The following is a 22,842-nucleotide window of genomic DNA, read 5'->3' on the forward strand; positions in this document are numbered from 1 at the left end:
AACGTTTTTGTGTGTGTGTGTGTGTTTTGCTTTTTTTTTGCTCAGTGACAAAAGGTAAGAAGTAACGCAAATTAGTCATAACACACACTAAAAAAGCCAACCAATCAGATCTGTCCTCTTGGTCCCAGATCAGTAAATGACGTGTGACTGTCATCAACTTTGTCCCTTCTGTTTGCATAAACACATGTAGTCATACACTGGTGGCGGGGCTCTGAGTAGGAGGATCACAAACTGTCCTGGTTTTAAAGCAGAGCAGGTAGACACACAGGAAGAGGCGAAACATGCTTTTTATGACTCTGTTCTGTCTGCTGCTGCTGCTGTGGCCTGGCTTCAGCGCCCTAATGAGTTCTCCATTGGACGAGGTAGGTGGAAAGCTGCGGGTGAACAGGAGCACTGTGGTTAGTGATTCCACTGCTTGGGACTTCTGCAAAGTACATTGAACCCTTCAACTTTAAACTGTTTATCATCCTGTGAAAACCCACATCCTACAGGGAGACATAACTAGATTTTACTGGATTTACATGATGACCACTAACAAGCAAAAGATTCAGATTTTTATGGAGTATTTGGGCCACATGTCTAAATTTAGTTACACTGGGTCAGAGTTGCTGTTTTAAAGGAAGTAAAAAATGTCTTTTGTTCCCTACAATAGCTTTTTCGTCGCTCCGCCAGTCAAAGACACATAGTTTCCTATAGTGGTTCTTCTCCTGATACCTCAGGTATGTGTTTCAAAGGCAGTTTGAAGACACATAATGGAATAAGAGCTGTCTTCTCTCTCTCATGGTGTAATAAATACAGTAAAATATCATCTAATAGTCCTTTTTAAAAATGTTTTAAAACAGTTATCAGTGTGTCTTCTCCTTGCTCACAGTTAGTGGGCGGCTGCGTCGGTCAGCTCCGGTGCCTGATATCACACATCTGGAACTCCTGGTGGTAGTAGGGCCTGATGTCCAGCAGGTCCACAAGCAGGACACAGAAAAATACATCCTCACTAACCTCAACATTGTAAGTTTGAGCACAAATGTGCAGCAAAGGCATCTAAGCCGGATGCTATGACAAACTACGGATGGATAAACAATAAATAACGCATAAAAAATCTGTTAAGTTGTTCAAAGTATGTCAAAATGTTTCCATAACTAGCTTTAGAGTGCAGTGCAGTACTGTAGTTTTGTTACACACTGAACATGGTGAAATATAATAATCTGACATAATATATTCTAATTTCCACCCAGGCCTCAGAGCTGTTGAGAGACATGACCCTGGGTGCCAACATGAGGGTGCACCTGGTCCGCATGATCATCCTGTCGGAGCCAGAGGTTAGTCGCTTCCTGCTGTAACTCAAACTTAGTTTAGAGTTCAGGAGGGAACATAGCATTTAGTTGAGTGCAGCAATATAAAAGCCTTATAGTTCTTGTGGCAGTTAAACATTGCGCTACTGCTATTATTCAATGTGTGCAACAGCAGAATTTGATCTTTACGTCTTGTTCATGTGTTCATTCTTCTAGCCAGAGATCCAAATGTCTACCAACATCACCTCTTCTCTCAGAAGTGTGTGCGACTGGGGCAGAAGAATCAACCCCAACAATGACACAGATCCGCTACACGCTGATCTTCTGCTGTACATTACAAGGTATGTTAGCTGCATGTGTCTGAGTCATAAGTAGGTGTTTTCTATTTTATGAATGTGCTGTTTTATGTTTACTATGACTAACAGGTATGACCTGGTGCTGCCTAACGGGAACAAGCAGGTCAGAGGAGTAGCCCAGCTGGGTGGAGCCTGCTCCAGTGAGTGGAGCTGTGTGATCACCGAGGACACAGGCTTTGACCTGGGCATCACCATCGCTCATGAAATTGGCCACAGGTAAAACACAGTCAAGCACACCATCAGCAATGAGCCTGTAGTGCATACGATATCTGTTTGAAGTTTTATTCGCATATCTTGATTTATGTGTTGGTAAATTTTAACTAATTTTTAAGTAGTGTAGTAATTATAAGGAAAGCAGACACAGTGTTCAGTGGGTACACTCACATCTGCTTAACCCACAGTAATTGCTTCCATAACCTTTTAATCAGTTCACAGCAAGTCAGGTAAACAAGCAAAATGATAATTTCATTCCATTTCTGTGGACAGATTAGCAAATATAGAAAACGGTGCTCAATAATATAGTAAATAAGTAAAACTTTACTTGTTTAATTGAAGGTAAGATAATTCTAATTTGGATATGCAGATCACAATAATCAGTGACATTACTGGACCCTGATTAACAGCTCAACAAAAGCAAAACTCATTATTTCATTTGTCCCTTTAACAGCAGGTACAGGACTGGTTGGAAATGTGTTGCAGCTGGGGTGAAAATTTGAAACTATCTGTAAATGTCATCAGTCATCTTTAACAGCTTCAGGACAGAAGCATCCCACAATAAGACTACTTCAATATATTTCACACCTGATTTCATTTCACCCAGTTTTGGAATCAACCATGACGGCGTCGGAAACACCTGCAGCAGGAGCGGCTTCATGATGGCCTCTGACGGAGGCTACAACAGTGTGGATCTGACCTGGTCCCCCTGCAGCAGGCGGCAGCTTCTCACATTCTTCAGGTGAGCTCAGAGCAGCTGTGCATGAAAATCTCTTTCATTCATCATGCAGATGTGGCACTGTTGACAGGACATTTCATCTATAAGTCATAATGTTTTCACCTTAGATTTGTAGAACAGGTTTCACATTATGAAGGATTTCCTTTTGATTTGAGGCTCTATAAAGTCCAATTTCATGCTAAATGTAGAAAACTTGGTTAAATCTTTGAGTGTGATAGAATGGGATGTCACATGTATTGGTGTTCCCAGTGAAGGGAAAGCCGAGTGTGTAAAAGATCTGCCTGCAATGGGAGGCTCCCTACAGGACTGGAAGCCTGGACTGTATTATGGTGTCGATGACCAGTGTCGTATAGCTTTTGGTAAAACAGCCAGAGCATGCTCCTTCACCAATCCAGACCTGGTATGTCGCCTGTAACATCAGCTTTAAACCACCAGGTGGCATTTCATATGCAAAATATGCAATATTAACACATTTCCAATCATGTTTTTAATATTGGCCTCCTTTCCCATCAGCCAGCTTGTCGTGTTCTGTCCTGTCATGTAAATCCTGATGACAACAGCTCCTGCAAACGCCTTCTTGTTCCTCTTCTGGATGGCACAGAGTGTGCTCCTAATCAGGTAAAGCTGTGAGTTCAATGAGCAATTTTGGTGCAATAATTTTCCCAGGCCTTCATGAGTTGCAATCCTCTTTTGCAGTGGTGTCTCAAGGGCCGTTGTGTGTCTCCACATGACCTCAGCTCTCCTGTTGTGGTCCACGGTTCCTGGTCCAGCTGGTCTGAGTTCTCTTCCTGTTCACGGACTTGTGGTGGAGGAGTCACACTCCGTACACGGCAATGCAACAACCCACGGTAACAGATGTGACACAAGTATCAGTCAGACACACAGAGCTCAAGATCTTTGTTTGGAAAATGTCTGTCATGTCTACATTGCAGACCTGTATTTGGAGGGAATGCCTGTGGAGGTCCAGATATTGAGGCTGAACTTTGTCACCAGCAGGTAAGCTCTCACTGGGTATGTTGACAGTGGGCCTCCATACAGTAGGTCAGTGTTATTTACTCAGTGGATCACTGTACTCAGAATCCTTCCAGGTTCTAAGGATCTTTTGGTAGTAGTTCACAGCCTGTACTCCATTTAGAAGCCTCAAAAACATGAGCAATGATGGAATGATTTAGAATTAGAGGCAAAGAAGTCATTTCGTGTTGTCCTTACCAAAAAATGCTGTTGCCTTGTCTGAAGAAAAGTCCAAACATTCAGAAAAAAATTCCCCAAATGTATAAAAAAATTGTAAAAAAAATCTTCAGGAAGAAAATTCCTGAAAAGTTTCCCTAAAAAGTTTTATTTTTTTAAAATAAAAAATCCCCAAATTTGACAGCGAAATTCACTGGATTTTGGTTGATTTTTTTTTCTGAATGTTCTTAAACATTTTTTAAATTTGTTTTTTCCCACCAAAAATGCTCAAAATTTTCCTAAAACTTTTTTGAAAATGTGGAAGTCTTCACTGCGAAAATATATCTATTTTTTCCCACATTTTTAAAACTTTAAAACGGGTCAATTTGGCCCACAGGACAACAGGAGGGTTAACAGTAGGGGCAGCATAGCTCAGTGGGTAGAGTGGCTGTCTCGCAACCAGAGGGTTGCGGTTTGATCCCCCGGCCCGTTGTGCTCATGTCGAGGTGTAGCTGAGCAAGACACCTAACCCCTAAGTGCTCCAGGGGCTGACCCTGCGCTCTGACCCCCCCAGATGGGGGGGATATGCGAAAATCAGAACTTCCCCTTGTGGGATTAATAAATTTAAAAAAAATAAAAATATATATATATATATATATATATATATATAGGATGATGCACTGCTCAGAGTGTCTCTACATCTGTTTAGTTCTAGAGTTGCAAACTAGTCAGTGATTGATTCAGGTATATTCCACAATAAGCCATAATTTTTTGAATTTTTAAATCCCATTTTGTCACTAACTGTGTTGTTGTAGCCTTGTGAGCGCACCCAGCTGGATTTCATGGCAGAGCAGTGCTCCCAAACAAACCTCCAACCCCTCTACCTGCAGCCACACATCGCCTCCTTCTACACCTGGATCCCAGCTGTAGGCTTTGCAAAAGGTGGGATTAAAGAAAACTTTTTTGATCTGTAGCAAGACATAACTGAGATCTATAACAATATTAGAGAATGTTTTCTCCTTGTCAAAACCAGGGGATGAGCAGTGCAGATATATGTGCCAGTCAGACGGAGAAAGCTTCATAGTGAGTCGCGGCTCTCATTTTGTGGATGGCACTCGCTGTGAGTCAGACAGCCCAACACCTTTTGGAACCACAGCTGCTTGTCTCAGAGGCAAATGCAAGGTAGATGGGGCTAAATGAGACTACACACAAGAGAGAACAGATGCAGTTTTACTCTTAATCACTTTTTTTTTTACGCTTAATATGTTGTCTCTGATCAGCTGTTCGGCTGTGACGGTGTGCTGCACTCCGGGAAGGTGAGGGATGTGTGTGGAGTGTGTGGTGGGGATGGATCCTCCTGCAGTTTGACATTCGACTCCTACACTGGTGGTCAGGCTAAAGGTAATACACGGTGTAGAATTACTGAACATGCTCATATAAGTAATTTATGAAGCAAATGTGCCAAACACTGTCTAATTCTTGCTTCTGACATGTGATCATTGATTTCTGTTTTCAGTGTTTTGAGACAATAAATCTACTATCTTTAGGGCATGGGCTGTTTGCAAGAAAAAGATTCGCGTTTATTATTGATTGTAAAAATATTTAATTAACTGTCCTTCACGAGTTCTAATTCAGGTTTTCTGTTTTAGAGTACACCACCTTTCTCTCTCTGCCAGTGAATGCAACACAGGTTCTTGTTGTCAACAGAGCACCTCTCTTCACTCACATGGGTGAGGGGCATCACTGCACAAGAGATTTACATTTCTGCAACACCACATTAACAGGATTAAAAGTTGGAGTTATTTTTTGGCCTTTGCAGCTGTAATGGTCGGAGATCAGTATGTTGTGTCTGGAATGGGCAGCATGGCTCTGAATGTGACTCACCCCTCCCTGCTGGATGAGAACCGCTTAGAGTACCGCCTTCACCTCACACCTGACCTTTTGCCTGCGATGGAGGAGCTGCTTCTGCCCGGTCCACTGCAGCAGGAGATGAATGTACAGGTCAGGGGAGGAAAACATATGTTTCCGAAAGAAATATTTAAAGCTGCAATAGGCAGAAATCTGGAACAGAACAGCCAGAAATTGAACATCCTGCCCTTTTCACCTATATTGGACAGATTTTTCCCTTCTCTGTCCAACAGCTAAGCCAAAAGTCAGCATCATTTTCAGCTTCACTAAGGACTCAAATCCCATTTTCAAGAATAAAATTTTCTATTTAACCTATCCATCCACTTGATACTATCACTATTGTGGATTTTGTTGCTCTTTATACCGTCTATAGTATATACTATTATTATTTAAAAAGGCTAGTGATTATAAGGAGTCTTCCTATTATGGGCAACCTTTCCTGAAGCCTGAAAACAGGAACAATAAGAGGTGCATGAGTCTAGTTTCTTCTTAGACCTTTTGAATTGCAGTATGCTGAAAGATTATTATGGAATTTTTACAAAATAATGCCATCAAAATACAACCTACACAAGCCTTGAGAACTGATCTCTCACTTCAGTTCAAGCGTGGACAATATTTAAACAGAAATAATGTAGCTTTCACATGTTCCATCTTAGATATTAATTATATTAATATCTAACATGACATTAATTAAAGATAAACTGGAACAAAATATAGGTGCAGATGAAGGAACTGGTATTTTTGAATGTTTTTCTGATTGCAGATTTATCGCAAATATGGAAAAGATTATGGAGAGAAAACAAATCCAAACATTAGCTACCAGTTCTATGTACCTAGCAGAAGAAGCAACTTGACAGACATCACACCTAAAGGCAGATGGACCATTTTTACAACACCCTGCTCAGTGTCTTGTGGATCAGGTCAGTAACTGATATATTATTATTGTAGAAACAGACTCACTGCACATTGCATCGTTGTATTTCTTGTTTAAGACGCTGATGGCAATTATAAATGAGATTACAAATGAGTATTGCACGTAACTGTCCTCTCTTAACAGGTGTACAGAAGCACACGTATGTCTGTGTAGATGAAGCTACTAACAACCGTTTGGAGGAAAACAACTGTGAAATATCTCCTCCAACCACACCTCCCCACACAACCTGTCAGCTCTCACCCTGTCCCCCCAGGTAAGGTTCACACTTTTTTTTTTCCCCCCTCTCCGCTGACATACAGCTCAGCACAAATGAGTACACATGAATAATTTACTATTTTCCAGATGGGATGCAGGAAAGTTTGGGCCTTGTAGTGCCTCCTGTGGTGGGGGAGAGAGAGTGCGTCCTGTGAAATGTGTTCAGAAACAAGGATCCGATGTGGTAACGGTTCCAGATTCTGAATGTCCACCTGATACCGCTCCACACACGGCTGAGAAATGTAACCTGCAACACTGCCCCGCCAGGTACAAACCCCAAACACTACTCTTCACTTTACTTACTAATTACAGCACATGTGATCTTATGTCCACAGAATATGAGGGCCTTGCTGTGTTGCTCTCCTCAAATTGAGTTCTTATGTGTGTTCACAGATGGCGTGTGTCTGAGCCAGGGGATTGTTCAGCGGTGTGTGGGCCAGGAGAAGCCAAACGAGTCGTGTCATGTGTCCGGCCAGAAAATGATCAAGATGTTGAAGTGGATCAAAGCTTGTGTTCAAAGCAGATCAAACCACTTGATTCTGTGCCGTGCGTGGTGGATGTCTGTCCCATTGGGTGGGAATCTGAAGGAGAGGTAAAGTCAGAAATAACTCAAATCTCACTGTCATGTCAGAACACTATGCATGTCTAAACACTGTCTTTGCTGACCAGGAACAGCCCATTCTAAAGTCTGGTTTGTTACCGCGCTCTAGACAGGCTCCGGTGTATGTGTGGAGCCCTGTTATCAGCCAGTGTTCAAAGACCTGTGGCAATGGTACCTTAAAAAACACATCTTTCATTAAAAAACAACACATCTATTCATGATATAGTAACTCAAGGCTCAATGCTTCTGCACTGTAGGAACCCTACAGGTGTGGTTTTCATGTGTGGACCACCAGACCAGACAGGGAGCGCCCGACTTCCACTGTGATGCTTCTACCAAACCTCATCCTCAGTCCGAGATATGCAACACCTCTCCCTGCCCTCCTATGTGAGACACCATCCTTAACATATAGCTAAGATACAGGACGTTTGTATGATATATTGCAGCATTTCTAGATGTTTCCATGCAGCAAATAGGCTGCTACGTGTATTTATTTTAGAGAAAGTTGTGTTGCTGCAGTGTATTTTTTCCAACAACCAGGTGGCGCTCTAAGCAAGGAGTCTGCAGTGTAACGTGTGGAGGAGGAGTGGCCAACAGGGTCCTGTACTGTGCACAAGAAACAGAAGGGGAGGAGGTGGTTGTGGAGGATTCAGAGTGCAGTGACTTTCCCAAACCTTCAGCAGTGGTGTCATGTAACACTCAGAGCTGCCCAGCAAGGTAAACCACACACACAAGAAAAAAAAACACACACGCAAAAAGGTCTGAAATCAAAGGCAAAATCTCCTCACCATGACTGTCACTTGTCCAGGTGGAAGGTAGTCAGGTCGTTGCCCTGCTCTGCGTCCTGTGACCTGGGTGTAGCTCAGAGGATTGTGTCTTGTGTCCAGTTTGTCCATGGCAAGGAGAGTGTGGTGTCAGAGGAAAACTGCCACACAGCCACGAAACCAGCCACCACAGTGCCCTGTTTGGTGCAAGTGTGCACGTTCAGGTGGGAGGTGAAGCCGTGGAGTCAGGTACATTTCACAGGACGAAGAAAGGAATATGAAGATAGATTAAATCAGATTAGATCACAATGGATGATGGAAAGATAAATACAAGCTGACATGGTTTATTGAATAGGTCTCTAAGCAGTTTTTAACCTTCTGCAAGAGCATGCAAGCCTGTTTTAATTTTCATCTATCCACTTCCTACCTGAACTTTGATAATTTGGTCATACACTACCAGCCAATCAAAAATCAAATCAAATAAAAAATCTAAAGTTTGGGCACACCTTCTCATTCAATGGTTTTTATTTAATTATTATATACATTGTAGATTGATTCTGAAGACATCAAAACTATAAAAGAATACATATGGAATTATGTTGTAAACAGAAAAGTGTTAGTCCTCAGTGTTCATCTACAATGTTGAGAATAATACAAATAAATTAAAAGCACTGAATGAAAATGTGTGTTTCCAAACTTTTGACTGGTAGTGTATATTATCTGTTTATGCACGTTGCTACTGAGTTACCTGTCCTTGTGTTTCCTCTTCAGTGTTCAGTATCCTGTGGATATGGGATCCAGTCCAGAGCTGTGTCCTGCATGGGCCCCTCTAAGCCTGATCCCCTCAGCCCCCTGTTCTGCATGCACATGCCCAAGCCAATCACCATTCAGGGCTGCAACATGGGAATCTGCAGTGATGTGCTGTCCACGTCAGATCTGGCCTCTGATAATGCCACTGCAATAAATACTGTCATGAGGGTTAACCTCACAGAAAGGCCTCTCCTGTCTCCAACCGTGACCGATAAAGATACAACACAGAGTCCAACAGAGCCCATCAACATCCCACAGACCACCACAGCAACCCCAACACCTATATCCAGTTAGTAGGCATAGATTCTTTGAGTGCTCATCAAGAGCTGAAGCAGAGGGTGATTGTAATAACAGAGTGTGCTCTTTTCAGGTGCATGTGGACAGCTACTCCTGGAGGAATCAGGCACGGTGGATTTGAAACATGTAACCAGCCGCTGCACGGTATCCATAGGCCGACCTTTAGATGAGGTCATTCACATCAGAGTGCTATCTAGCTCCTTGGACTGCACAAAAAGTATGTTGCAATCAATATGTAAATGATGCCATTTTCTACAGAATGGCTACTCCAGCAAATTAATATCTGTAACTCTGTGTTCTTACAGAGGAATACGTGGCATTTTTTGACCGACTGGCATTCGTGAGGAAGTGTGTGCAGGTAGCTGGTAGTGAACTGACCAGCAGAACAAATGTCCTGCTGGTGCGTCAGAATCTCCTCCCAGCTGGAAACGGGATTGTTTTTACCTACACTTCACAGAAAAACACGAAGAGGAGCCACCATCGGGGTAAAACAGCTTGTTTGGTTATCATATAGGATTTATGGGTTACATACCGTCTCAAAAGATAAATTTATTGTCACTAAAAAAAGATTCCTCACTTGCTATTTGAATGGATCCAACTGTAAGAGAAGTGAGAGAAATGTTAGAAACTATTGCAACACAAAGGCTCAGAATCAAATTTTCTGAGATGAGATAGAGTGAAGACATTCACAATCTAATGCAATTCAGTACAAAAGCCCTGCAATCAACTCAGTGAAGCTGAGCGTACTTTTTTGGTTGGTAGAGTGGTATTGTTCGATTAGATTTTCAGCTGTACATGTTGGCATGTTTTACGCCTCCTCCATCTTAATATAGCAAAAAGAATACCATAGAACTGAACCTGCAGCTGATATTCTCAGCAAATGTTCAAAATTTTGCGCTTTACTGCTGTAATATTCTCTGCTGGGCATTTACACTAAACTGCATTTGATTGTGCAGCTGACATGAATTAAATGTACCTCACATTTGCCCCACAGACTGCGACATTCAGCTGTTTTCCGCCAGCGGCATCTTCGAAAATCCCATAACGTCCAGCACTAACCACACCTGTCGAGTGCTCATCAACGCCCCTCCCTCAGTGAAGATCAGAATCCAAGCGCAGCACATAGGATTAGTATTCAACACCACCAACTCCCAGTCTACATACATTATGGTGCGATCAAGCCTTTCAACACGTGCTGTTTCGGTACGCTGCACACTTAATAGGAAATAAGTGGAATAACTCCTGCAATATTCTTCTGTTTTTTGTTCAGATCCGGGACATGGATGTCCTGAAGACCAACGTGTTTAAAGGCCAACAGCTGTTTCTGTGGCACTCCTCTGGAAATATGGCCGAGATTGAATTTCATGGAGACTACCTGCATTCCAAAGGGAGCTTTAGAGCAGCATATTCCTTTCTGCGTCGCTGATGAGAAATATTAACTATTTTGAAGAGGTTTTAATCGATGCGTATGTTTAGTTTGCGATACTTAAGTTTTTATCACAGGAAAAACTTAAGCAAGCTCCTTTGTCATCTGATTGTCATGCCTATGTGTGATTAGTTTTGACCTGAAATAAATCATAAACACACCAAAGCACTCAAAATCTTTAAGTCTTTATGAAGACTGCAGCAGGAACTTTTTAAGTTTAAACAAAGAAAAAATTGTTTCTACTATTACAATACTCCATTTTATATATATATATATATATATATATATGAACACAATATATTAAAATGTAAATTGCTTGAGAATTGCTTCTCATCTCAAAGGCAGTGCATTGACTGTCACATATTACATTTCCCACATCCCCTTTGGTAACCGGTTTCCCGTCAGCTCAAACACACTCAGTACATTGTGCGTTTATGCCAGAGTGGCACTCAGCCAACGACTCCGGCAACGACTCGGTTCGGTTCCAGCTCTCATGCAGCCTGGTGGGACACAAACGCCATGCCAGGCTTCTGTGTGAGATCACTGCTTGGCTGTAGCGGTGTCTTCCAGGAGAGCTCTCATGTCCAACAGCGCATCCTCTACAGCCTGGGCAAACTTGGCAGCATTCGTCTCCTCACAGCTGTTGAAGGCTGTGATGGCGATGTTGATGTGCTCATCCATGGGATTGTAACACACTCCATAGCCATCTGGTACCATTGGACCAAAGCACATCACACAGTCTGTCTTGGAGCCGACCTGGGCACGGGAGAGATGAGGGCAAATATACAAGGAAACAAAAAAAAATCATTTGCTCTGTAATAACAGACTGTTGGTTTTGTTAGATGCAAACATACCTGGCTGGTGGAGAGGTTATAATGATGAGCCACCGCAAAGGAGGTGTCCATGAATATCTCGGGCATAGAGGTCAAGTCTTCAATGCTCTGCCTCTTCAGACCTAAGAGGTGTCTGTCTATGGCCTGTCCATGAATCGCCTAAATAAAAAAAAGTTCAATGTGTAGAGCTGAAATTAATAAGATATTTAGAAAAATATACTATTTCTGTATTGATGAACTCCAGCTCTCACATCGTATGTCATCTGCTTATGTGTCTGAACAGCCTTCTCCAGCAGTGCCAGCCTCTCTCTGTTCTGTGGGGAACATGTACTGCTCAGTCAGACGTCTTACATGTTGCACACACCACAATTTTTGTAGAAAAAAAAAGGTTGACCATTACCTGTTTAGCTGGGTCGTGCATTGCCTGGACAAAGTGCAATGATTCTACAGTAGTTGACCGGATTGCATCTGTCCGCCCATATTTAAACATTCTTAAAGATGCGCTCTCATAGGTAGCACAGCAAATGTCATACATCCTAGAATATGAAAAACAGCACAACAGGAATAAGACACAATACTGCTTATAATACATGTCTAGTACAAGTTTCAGTACAAGAAAGGGGTCATTACCTGAAGTAGGCAAGTTGAAGAGCCATTTGCACAAATGCATCTGGACTTAGCTTATACTGCTTTGGCACATTTTTCCCAAAATGAGAAAACTTAAGAACCTTCACATCCAAGTCATGTACCATTCTAACAGGACAAACAAAAGAGGGAGTTAAATGACATGTCTGAGTCAGAAGCTGAAGCAGTAATACCAATCATCAAAACTGTACTTTACATACATGTTCATATTCTGCTTGGCTTTCTCAATGTCTCTCTTGACCTCGGGTGTGATGTTAAAACGCAGTTTCTGAGGCATGGACAAGGGAACCATGGGAGAGCGAACTACTTCATGCTTCTGCCTGTTGAGAAAATGGGAACCACTGAGTCCATTTGAATGTATTTAAAAACAGGCAAAAGGCTTCTAAAAACTGAAAAAAAAAAAACTTACATGTACTTAACAACGTAATCGATGAGAAACACAATGGGTGGACCCTCAGCAGGTGCATGCTCATACACCAGTCCACATGTACCGTCTTCCCCAACAATGAACTGAGGATGATGTGCAAGTACATTCAACTTCTACAACCACTGCCAGAGTCCTGTTTATTATTTTAAATGTTAAGTCATTTCTGTTAAACTGACCTGTAACGTCTTATCAAACCAGCGGTTGCCGCTGTTCCACCGAGCCCCTCCTCCATGTAGCATCTGAGCAGCCACACGGCTCTGGTAAAGCTCATCTGACACTCGTGGCATTGGAGCGTCTAAACAAACTGTGAAGATACTTTTCTGGATGGCACGGACTGATTCCTTATTCGTTTTATCTGACGAGCAACAGAAAGGCACAGACCATCAATTATTTTCTCTACAACACCTAGACAATGTACACCATGCTGATACTGAAGCATCTTCCCCTCTGCTGCTCACCTTTAATCAGGTTGTTATAGGCTTTTCCCCAGGTGTTGCGATGCTGTGATGTAAGGATGCCAATCGGTTCCTTGTTAGTCTGCAAAGAGGAGTTCCAGATCTTCTCCAGCTGCATGTAAATCTGATCTACTGTTAGTCGGCTTCCATCGCTGTTGTACACATCCAAGACAAAGAACTAGGGAAGAAAGGCCAGGTTAATTTAGCCACAGATTCAGTGCTTCTTTAACAATTACACAAATGATAATACATTATACTATTAAAGCATCTTTCTGGGATATAGAGAAGTACAAAAATGAGGAACAGCAGTGCCATCTAGAGTACCTGGAAGTTGTGGACTACAGTGATGTGGGTGGGAGGTGTTTTTCCGATGGCGTAATTGACAACACTATCTCTCTTTGGTCCAGGAATACGACAGGAGGACAGGATCTGGTAGTACTGGTCCATGCACAGCGGCTTCCCACTCAGATACTCTACAGGCAGGGTCTCACTGTGACACAGCAGCTCACATTATTTATGTGTAAATAACAGCCATTTACGTTGATAATGAGCTCTCTATGACAGCAGTAAAATGGCTGTGATAAAGTAAGACAAACTCACGTGTCAATCATTTTTTTAAAGTCCAAAACTCCTGCAATTAGTTTGGCAGCAAACCTGCAGACAAGAAATCAGGAGCATATGATGACTCAGCTTGTTTATTTGGAGTAAAGCTCCAAAGAGTTCATACCAGCGGTGAACAGAGCTCACAAAACCCAGTTATTAGTAATCAACTCTGAATAGAGGCATTCATGAGTAAACACTAGAACTATTGAAGACATTATTCTGGAAATTCATTCTTTTAATAACACGAAAGTAGAGAAAGTGCAACACTATAAATATCTAGGTATTTGTGTCAATGAAAACTTCCTTTTAGAGTTCAAATTGAGTAGCTGTTATCAAAGCTGGGATTCAATTTTGGCATTCTTTTGAAAAATAAATCAGTTTTTCCTTTATTTATGAGAAAAATGATTGTAGAAGCAGTTTTCCTCTTAGTGTTGGAATATGGGTTTGTTATTTATGACCGGGCAGTCAGTTCCTCTCCCAAACCTTTATATACAGTATACCAGTCCGTCTTTAGATTCATCACTGCAGATAGTTACGGAACACACCGTTGCCTACTATATCAAAAAAAATGGCTTGTCTGCTCTGTCAGTGAAGAGAGATCAAGCATTTGTTTTCATCTATTTATAAAAGCTGTTTTTTTTTTTAACAAAAGCCCCCTCCCCGTCTCTCAGCTCTGCTCTCTTGGAATGTTGGTAGACATCACACTCGCTCACAAACATGGCTCACCTTGTAGGTGTCAAAAATTTAGCCCGGAGTTCAAAAGCTCCGTTTTCATACTTGGAATACGTTTCAACAAGACAAAAAAGCAGACCTCACTAATGGCAGTGAGACAGTTCCAAGGTTTAGTTGCTGCTCTTAGTGATTCTAACTGCTGTTGCTATATATTGTTTAATAATTGGTTTAATTGGTTTTAAATTTGGTTTTACAGACTGTACCATGTGTCCATCTTTTATCACCATTTGACTTATTAATCCTTGTATGTTTTGACACCGTTGTCTTTCAAAGTGCTCTCTGAGGTTTTAAATATTATTAATGAATGAATGACCTAATGGCACCATTGCACCCCTAAAACTCTAGCGCTACAGTACCGTGTATTCTGCGTGTATAGAATTATTATGATGCATTATATCTCTATGCACCCACCATGCTGACTGGGTCACAGTGGTCAAAAACAGCTAAGCCAAGGTATGAGCAGCCAAATGGCTTTAAATAGCCAGCATGTGGAGGAAAGACTTTGCAAAGGTCAGTTTGAAACTCCAGCTTCATACGAGCTTGTTTACACTCTACTTCAACACAGAGTAAATCACTTGTGGAAACAGCTTTATGACTGCGCTTATAATCAGACGATTAAGGTTTATAACTGATGGCGGCAGAACCCAGATAATTTACAGCATCATTAGAACGCTTCTTTTATGTGACGATAGAGATGTGTTAAATTTAAGATAAGCGGTTTAGATGGTTTGTGCGAGTGGTTTTACAGTGGATGCTGGATTCTCACCTCATCTGTCCTTGGCGATCTTGAAAGTGCATCTGAGGCAGGACAACTCCAGGACTGGTGTAAACTGCCACGGGCATACGGCAGTCTAGATAGGCTGATTGCATCCACCATTCTGACAGCTGCACATAAACAGCAGTAGGAGAAAATGAGATACTATATGGTTGAATATTTTACTGCATGGAAACACAAAGACATCTAATACAGTTAAAGATTGAGATAAAAAAAAGAATGGCCTGCCACACAGAATTAAGTTCAGATTAGTCTTTGTTAGTACTTGCAATTACGAAGGACCTTGATTCACACTGAGCAGCAAGTGGAACCCAGTTTATTTAATCAAGACACTTCAAACATTTACTTTCTGCCAGAGAGGACTTTTACCCTCAGCTTGTCCACCTCAATAAATAAAAGCTAAATAAAAACAAATATATACCCAGTTATCTGTCTTGCGTGTCCGCCGTTCCAGGCCCTTCTGAATCCTTTCTCCCACGCCGCCCTTGAGGAGCTCCTGGACCAGCTGCCGGGTGTGTTCCAGCTCCTCCTCGCTGACGATGGGCTCCAGAGCAGCCAGGTAGCGCTCACACGTTTGCTTCAAGGGTGGCACGGGCAGCTTAGGTAAACCCTCCTGGTGCGCCAGAGACCTTTCTTGGATCTGTGTTACGGGTCTCACCAGGCGACATGGCTGCACTGAGCCTGGCCGCAGCTATAGGACATTAATGTGTTAAATGCAAACAATCCCCTGCAATTACACATTACAAAAGCAATGTATTAGAGTGTCTGGAATCTAAAAGTATCACAAAAGTCCAACTTTGGTCAAATAGCAGAACTGAATAGACAACTATGAGTGATTGCATTGATATAAAGCTTTAGGGTGACCAAAGGTCTGGTTTCCTAGGACTTGTCCTTTTTTTTACAACTTCTCCTGGCCTCCCTGGTTGTTTTTTACAGTGATGAAAATGTCTTGGTTTTCATTGTTTTCCATTGGGCCACTAAATTGAACAAAGTTTTTCTAAGTTTGTCAGAGCTATTTAGTTAAAGATGGACTGCTAATATAGCAGAGGCATTTTTTGTTGTTGTTATTTTCTAATACAGAAGAGACATTATTTCTATCATTATTTCATTCATTATTTTTTAAAACTTATCATAATAAAACATGTTGGGTAACTTCTAAGAAGCCTGTCTGAATTTGTGTCTTTGGTTATAGATAGTATTTGGTAGTATAACATTTTTCTATCCATACAGAGGAGGCATACATTAAATATATTGAAATTTTAAGGCATATCTGAGTAAACTTTGAGCATTTTTTGAGTATCTCATTGCCGGGCCCAGTGTCCTGCTTTCCTGTAATCAAAATACGGTCACCCTACAAAACGGTAATGAGTGATATTTAATCGTACTAGTTGAATAAGAAGATTAATTACACCACAGATGCCAGTGGCCTCACAAATCTCAGTTGTCAACAAGTTGCTAAGTGAATGCAATGGAAGAGTAAGAGGTTTACAAGTATTTCAGAGTGTTAAACTAAATTTCTAATTATTTACAAGGGCATATACTTCACAGCCAGGTCCAAAGCTAAAACTAAAACAGCTGAATGATGCAGTTACTATTTGTTTGGACCCACAGGTGAGGACTGCCAGCGTATAAATAGAAGGTTGACACAGCTGAACTTTTGGGATGGCAGCTTAAACAAATAGACAAGCAGGCAAGAATTCTGTACGTGCACTGCTGGTAATAAAAATTAGTATTGGAGTGAGAATGAACGCAGAAGCTGTGGTGAATAAATGCTACTAATGGATATGAGCTTGAACTACATGCATACACACACAGCAACCTTCAGGGAACAGTGTGTTCGCAACAAACCGCGACTTTCTGCAAAAGACAGCCGTCAGGGAACGTTCAGCAAGGGTTATTATTAACAGACATCACACCAGAGAACAAACATAAACCCTGATAACACTGAGGGTGGATTCTATACCGACTAAAACAGCTTCTATATTAAGCTACTGTCCTTCCACCTTCCAGTAGCATTAAAGCTAACGTCAACACATGCTAACGGCTACATTAAGCTAACATGATGCAAAATGTCACGCCGCGGAGCTGCTAAAAGTGCACAATTTAACCTCTGCCAAAGCGTAAAACGTGCATTTGAACGGCATGCGTTAAAAATAGCTCTATATGAGTCTAATGTTGTTGCTGGTGTCCTGTGCAGCGCCCCACCCCTTTACAAGGTCCCATGCCGTACAAGCAAAACGCTACGTTACTGCGCTCTTGGCTAATACGCACTTAAAATACATTCTGAAAAACACAACAGCAGACTCACCACGGCTCTGACAAAAACACCCAACATGTTGTCAGAGAGACGCGCTAAAGTGTTTGACTGCCCTGGATGTATGGATGGGAAACCTTCGGGCAGTCATTTCTCAAGGACAAGCTCACTGTCTATTCTCAGCTGTCTGCCCCCCCTCGGACCCACCAAGCATAAACAAGTGTGATCCTGGCTGCGTTAAAAGTCCTGTTTTTTTGACTGGACTTTGGTGCAGCTCAAACTTGCACTTTAAACAATTATATTCAGCCCAATTTTTTCAAAAGGGGCTCCCTAATGTCATTATTTTATTATTTTATCAGAGGAATTAAAGACTTAAAAACGTTAAAGTCAATCAATTAACGTGTATTTTTTTTACTTTAATATTATTAGATTTTTTTAAATTATAAATAATTACCCATAAAAGCGACGAAATAATAGCAAATTTTACAAAATAACCCTACAAGGTCACTATAAATTCCACATATATAAGTTAAGTACGTGTGCACACTTGAGAAGAGGCGCAAAATTTAAAAAAATAAAAGCCCAGACTAGTGATCAGAAGCAGACGTTTCCATTTAAAGCCAATACATCAGTGTTTCTTTTAAATTCTGTTAGTTTTATTGATTACTCAAAGCAGGCCCTGATATAAATAATACATTTACAGACTGATACTCTGTGTGGAGCTGGCGCATAAGGCTGTACAGATCTTTACTGGCCACATGATGGTGCTCGTCCAACATCTATCCAGAGAAATAACTCATTTCTTCAGGAAACACAAACCAAAGACAGACTCCAGTTCCCCCCCGACAAACGAATCACCAGAAAAATAAGATACAATGAATTTATACTGAGTGGGGAAAATAGATAAATTGGCACGAGAAATTGTCAGTGTGCGAAGGTAAACCTAAATGGACATGAAGCTCTCACATTTCAGCAATATTTTTCAATAACAGAGCAGAGAGAGAGGATTGCAGTCGTGTCATGGTTTATTTTTCAAAGCAATAAAATAAAACGATACAAAGGAAAAACATACAAATCAAAATGCTTCGATTGCTCTGGTCCAGCCGCTGCCTGTTAACAGTGTATGTTTTAAACAAATTGTCTGAGCGGCGAATATTTGCTCAAGGTCCGTCTGCTGCCAACTCACAAACTCAGATAGTCCACCTGAACCCAACACTGAGATCAGGTTGGAGATGTTTGTGCTGTCCAACTGCTCCGAGTCTGAATGTGAATCCTCCTCACTCCTCATCCTTTTGCATGGCACCGGCCCAAAGTCTGGCAAATAAAACTCTGGATCAACAATATGATAACTTGTGTCCATCTTTCGCTTCTTTGCGTAGCACTGCGCGCCCTGCGGCTGTTTTGGCTGCGCGCAACAGTCTGAGTGGAAGTATCCGTTCGTGACAGTTGTCACCACATGGGTGTCCAAGTCCAGGACAGTCTTTTGGTTGGCTTGCGTGTTCGGGATAGGTAACTCCCAGGAGGATTTGTCCGCGCAGCTCCAACAGGCTTCCGAAACCATGAGGTCAGAGTCACTTGGTGCGACCATTGCGCAGGCAGATGCGTCTTGGTGCGCCACCTCTGCAGGCTGGCCGTGGGGCTGGTGCGCTCCGCAGTGCCAAGTGTCCGACTCAACCCCAGTAAAGTTGCAGTAGAAGTCATCAGCCAACTCCGTAAAGCTCCCAGTCAATTCAAGGTATTCTTGCCTCTCGCGGACCGCCGCTACATCCTCATACGGATGCGTCCTCTGCGCCTGCGACAAGTTTTTGCTCATATAAAACTGCCTGGCGTTTCTCAGTACGTACGTTACCAGTAAGTTCTTGTGGAGCTTGATGCCTCCTCTCTGCGTCCTGGAGCTTTGGATTTTCCTCAAAGAAATGGAGATCAGATTCTGTGCGTCAAATGCACACTCCATCCTCAACCGGGCCACCCGTTCTTTCCTCTCAGTCTCTCAAATCGGTTGTTTCCTAACTGGAGAAATATTTAAGCCTTTAGTTGAGATTCCTACTAGATTCGTGTAGACTGTGTCCATAGCGCTCCATGTCTTCCCAGTAAGGGCATGGATTTGCAACTCTCATCTTTCCTTGCCACGCCCTCACGTAGACATTGTCCAATGGGAGGGAGGCGGTGCTTCTGTTATACGCAAATATCACTACTAGCCTCATTCAAAATGCACGTAGGAGCGGGCTGCATGCTGCATTTCACTAAATGTGTTCTGATCTTTACAAAATATATCTCAGTGCGCACTGAAATCGTCGGACTTTATTGTCAGTGTATAAAAGAAGAGAAGAGAAACAGAGGAGTGGAAAAGAACAGAGCAGAATACGACAGAACAGAATGGAAGATAGAAAGTAAGAGAACGGCAGAGCAGTAGAACATGGAGGAACCGTGTTGAAGAACAGAATGTATAAGACAAGAACAAACAGTAAGAGAAAAGTTTAAAACTGAATAAAACACAACACAGTTTAGGAAAGAGTAGTGAAGAATGGAAGAGGATACAGCAGAGAACGGAATATGGAAAAAGATATTTTAACAGAGCAGACTAGAACATCCTGTATGAAAGAGTAATAGAATAAAGTATGACAGAATATAATAGAACAGAGTAGTAGAGTAGAATAGAACTCACTGTAAAATAGAAATGAATAGAGTAAGACTTAACAGACAAACAACTGAACAGAATATAATATACAGCAGTACAAAGTACTTTTGATTTTACATGATTTTAGAGAGAACATCATAGAGTTGAATAGGATTTATACAGTATTATAAAGGAATAGAATAGAATGGAACATCCTGTAATACAAATAGAGAATAGAACACACAGTAAAACAGAGTAATCAAATAGAGTAGAAAACAGTAGCAAGACTTAACATTCAAAAGAACCTAACAGAATAGAAGATACCATCATACAAAGTAATAGAATAGAATATGGTAACATGTACACTTTACAGAGTAGAATGGACCTGAAAAGAACACAACATAGAAGAGAGTGAAGGGATTTAACTGAAAACATTGTAGACCTGAATAGAATAGAACATACTGTAGTACAGCGTAATAGAATAGAAATTATACTACATTATAGAGAAACAGAATAGAATAGTAAGGAATGTAGAGTAACAGGATTTAGAATAGAATAGAATAGAATAGAAAATACTATAATATTAGAAGAGAATAGAGCACACTGTAAAGCTGAGTAATCAAACAAAGTAGGATAGGATAACGAGATTTAACAGGCAAAGGAACTGAACAGAACAGAAGATACCATGGTACAAAGGAATAGAATAGAATATGGTAACATGACTTTACTTTACAGAGTAGAATAGACCTGAAAAGAACACAACATAGAAGAGAGTGAAGGGATTCAGCGGAAAACAATGTAGAATTGAATTTAATAGAACATACTACAGTACAGAGCAATAGAACAGAATAGAAATTATACGATACTATAGAGAAATAGAATAGAAAGTATTTTGTATTATCGAGTAAGAGAATAGAATAGCAAGAAATGTAGAGTAACAGGAAATAACTCAGAATAGAATAGAACATACAACAGTACTGACTAACAGAACATACTATGATAAAAGTAGAGAATAGAACACACTGTAAAACAGAGTAAATAAAAAAGTAGTAGAATAGGGTAACAAGATTTAACAGGCAAAAGAATCGGATAGAATAGAAAATACCATAGTAGGTAGAGAAGAGAAGAGAAGAGAAGAGAAGAGAAGAGAAGAGAAGAGAAGAGAAGAGAAGAGAAGATGAACAAACCAGAGTAGATCAGAATAGAACAAGTAGTAATAGTACATTCCAAAAAATGATAAGTATAAAACAGATATAAAGTAAGACAGCAGAAGTAGTACAAATGCAACTGAAACAGCTTTTTAGATCCATAAATGACAGAAACATTAAGAAAGTTAAACATAAATAATAGAGAATAAACAAGAAAATGGGGGAAATTCAGAATAACAAGGTAGACTTGAAAGTTACACTTGATAATGTCAGTATTTCCACTTTACTCAGATAATCTGGATGCCTGTTCCTTAAAAGCAGGGCTTCTGAGTACAGCTTTTCTTAAAGGTATATCATTCTTTCATATTTATCTATACAATATAGTACCATCCATCCTACAGGATATAGGAATTTTTATATGTATTTTATCTTGCATCACCACCCATTATGTTGTACACTACCCTCAATAGTTTATGAAATACTATACTATACTATACTATACTATACTATACTATACTATACTATACTATACTATACTATACTATAGGCTAGCCACACACATGTATAGGCTTCATTTACATACACACACCTTCAGTAAATGTGCTGTCGAAAAGTGACAATTCTGTCATTAGGACTACTTCTGATAACAGAAATACTGTCAGTGCACTCAGAGGTGTGTAAAAGCTCTTTGTAGAGAGATTATCTGTCATCTGTGTCCCACATCTGTTTGTATGTACACACACACACATACACAGATGGCTGACATCATACTGAACACCTGGATACGACTTTGATTTCCTGCCAAATAGGTGAATCAGGGGGACAGCCACTATTATGGTTATCATGCTCTGATAATACTGTAAATTGGAGTCTGACACGTGTGCTCTCTCTGGAATTTAGTTTAAATGACAGAGAGCAGATTGATGTTGTGTTTTATGTTACAGAATGGTACAGGGATTGTAATAATGGCAATAATGATAATAACCAACTTTATTTGCTCTTGATCACCTTTCAAAACCAGAGTTACAAGGATAAAAAGATAGCAGTGTGATGTGTTGTTGCATTTCACGACATTTATGATGGTATAAATTAGCCTTTCAGACTACAGACTTATTTTCTAAATATCTTGGAGCATCTAAAGAAGTATAACCTATAAAACAAACTTGTAAGTACATTTCTAAACAAAACAAATGTGTAGGGTAAAGCTGAATGTATACAGTGATGTTCTTAACCCTCGTGTTGTCCTGCGGGTGAAAATTGACTCGTTTTAAAGTTTGAAAATGTGGGGGGGAAAAAAGATATTTTCACAGTGAAATTTCTGATGTCCACATTTTCAACATTTTTTGGCAAATCTTTGAACATTTTTTGGTGGAAAAAAAGAAATGTTAAAAATGTTTCTTAAGAACATTCACAAAAAAATCAACAAAAATCCAGTGAAATTTGCTGGATTTTGGTTGATTTTTCTGTGAATGTTCTTACAGAAAATATTTGAAGTTCCACTGATATATATTTAATCACTTTAGATATGTTTAGGACTTTTTTTTGGAAAATTTTTACACATTTTCTGAAAATATTTACCGGAATTTTCTTGCCA

The 22,842-nt window shown here is 40.7% G+C and overlaps 3 protein-coding genes across 3 annotated transcripts; 1 reads left to right on the plus strand and 2 right to left on the minus strand.

The window, feature by feature from the left end:
- Positions 1 to 205: 205 nt before the first annotated feature.
- On the plus strand, positions 206 to 10,759 carry adamts13 (ADAM metallopeptidase with thrombospondin type 1 motif, 13). Its single transcript, XM_022217987.2, has 29 exons — positions 206 to 362; positions 653 to 719; positions 872 to 1,005; positions 1,233 to 1,316; positions 1,506 to 1,630; positions 1,715 to 1,861; positions 2,466 to 2,600; positions 2,847 to 2,997; positions 3,111 to 3,215; positions 3,294 to 3,445; positions 3,530 to 3,593; positions 4,580 to 4,706; positions 4,798 to 4,946; positions 5,045 to 5,165; positions 5,414 to 5,494; positions 5,584 to 5,765; positions 6,436 to 6,592; positions 6,730 to 6,859; positions 6,949 to 7,128; positions 7,255 to 7,453; positions 7,531 to 7,633; positions 7,720 to 7,849; positions 8,003 to 8,179; positions 8,271 to 8,475; positions 8,998 to 9,325; positions 9,407 to 9,550; positions 9,639 to 9,818; positions 10,328 to 10,503; positions 10,604 to 10,759. Exons 1-29 carry the CDS (start codon positions 282 to 284, stop codon positions 10,757 to 10,759), a joined length of 4,170 nt encoding a protein of 1,389 aa, XP_022073679.2. The 5' UTR covers positions 206 to 281.
- A 169-nt stretch (positions 10,760 to 10,928) lies between these two features.
- zgc:154046 (Carnitine O-acetyltransferase-like) lies at positions 10,929 to 17,698 on the minus strand. The gene is made up of 14 exons (XM_022217989.2): positions 17,538 to 17,698; positions 15,651 to 15,920; positions 15,221 to 15,339; positions 13,720 to 13,773; positions 13,444 to 13,609; positions 13,123 to 13,297; positions 12,841 to 13,019; positions 12,647 to 12,747; positions 12,438 to 12,557; positions 12,223 to 12,345; positions 11,993 to 12,128; positions 11,844 to 11,906; positions 11,614 to 11,751; positions 10,929 to 11,515 (listed from the first exon to the last, which is right to left on the minus strand). The coding sequence occupies exons 1-14, from the start codon at positions 17,562 to 17,564 to the stop codon at positions 11,300 to 11,302; spliced, it is 1,887 nt and encodes a 628-aa protein (XP_022073681.1). The 5' UTR covers positions 17,565 to 17,698; the 3' UTR covers positions 10,929 to 11,299.
- A 792-nt stretch (positions 17,699 to 18,490) lies between these two features.
- Positions 18,491 to 19,611, minus strand: LOC110972891 (immediate early response gene 5-like protein). The gene has a single exon (XM_022223270.2). The coding sequence runs from the start codon at positions 19,435 to 19,437 to the stop codon at positions 18,559 to 18,561; it is 879 nt and encodes a 292-aa protein (XP_022078962.1). The 5' UTR covers positions 19,438 to 19,611; the 3' UTR covers positions 18,491 to 18,558.
- Between the last annotated feature and the right edge of the window lie 3,231 nt (positions 19,612 to 22,842).

The sequence above is a fragment of the Acanthochromis polyacanthus genome, chromosome 7 (genome assembly GCF_021347895.1).
Source record: "Acanthochromis polyacanthus isolate Apoly-LR-REF ecotype Palm Island chromosome 7, KAUST_Apoly_ChrSc, whole genome shotgun sequence".
Taxonomy (NCBI): domain Eukaryota; kingdom Metazoa; phylum Chordata; class Actinopteri; family Pomacentridae; genus Acanthochromis; species Acanthochromis polyacanthus.

What these genes read in the sequence shown, in the direction of transcription:
- adamts13 (XM_022217987.2), top strand. Translation starts at nt 282, where the DNA reads ATGCTTTTTATGACTCTGTTCTGTCTGCTGCTGCTGCTGTGGCCTGGC. An exon ending in TTCTTCTCCTGATACCTCAG is followed by an intron (nt 720 to 871) that starts GTATGTGTTTCA and finishes CCTTGCTCACAG; the next exon opens with TTAGTGGGCGGCTGCGTCGG. An exon ending in CGGCAATGCAACAACCCACG is followed by an intron (nt 3,446 to 3,529) that starts GTAACAGATGTG and finishes TCTACATTGCAG; the next exon opens with ACCTGTATTTGGAGGGAATG.
- zgc:154046 (XM_022217989.2), bottom strand. Translation starts at nt 17,564, where the DNA reads ATGTTGGGTGTTTTTGTCAGAGCCGTG. An exon ending in TTTAAAAAAATGATTGACAC is followed by an intron (nt 13,610 to 13,719) that starts GTGAGTTTGTCT and finishes GCTGTGTCACAG; the next exon opens with TGAGACCCTGCCTGTAGAGT. An exon ending in GGTTTGATAAGACGTTACAG is followed by an intron (nt 12,748 to 12,840) that starts GTCAGTTTAACA and finishes CATCATCCTCAG; the next exon opens with TTCATTGTTGGGGAAGACGG.
- LOC110972891 (XM_022223270.2), bottom strand. Translation starts at nt 19,437, where the DNA reads ATGGAGTGTGCATTTGACGCACAGAATCTGATCTCCATTTCTTTGAGG.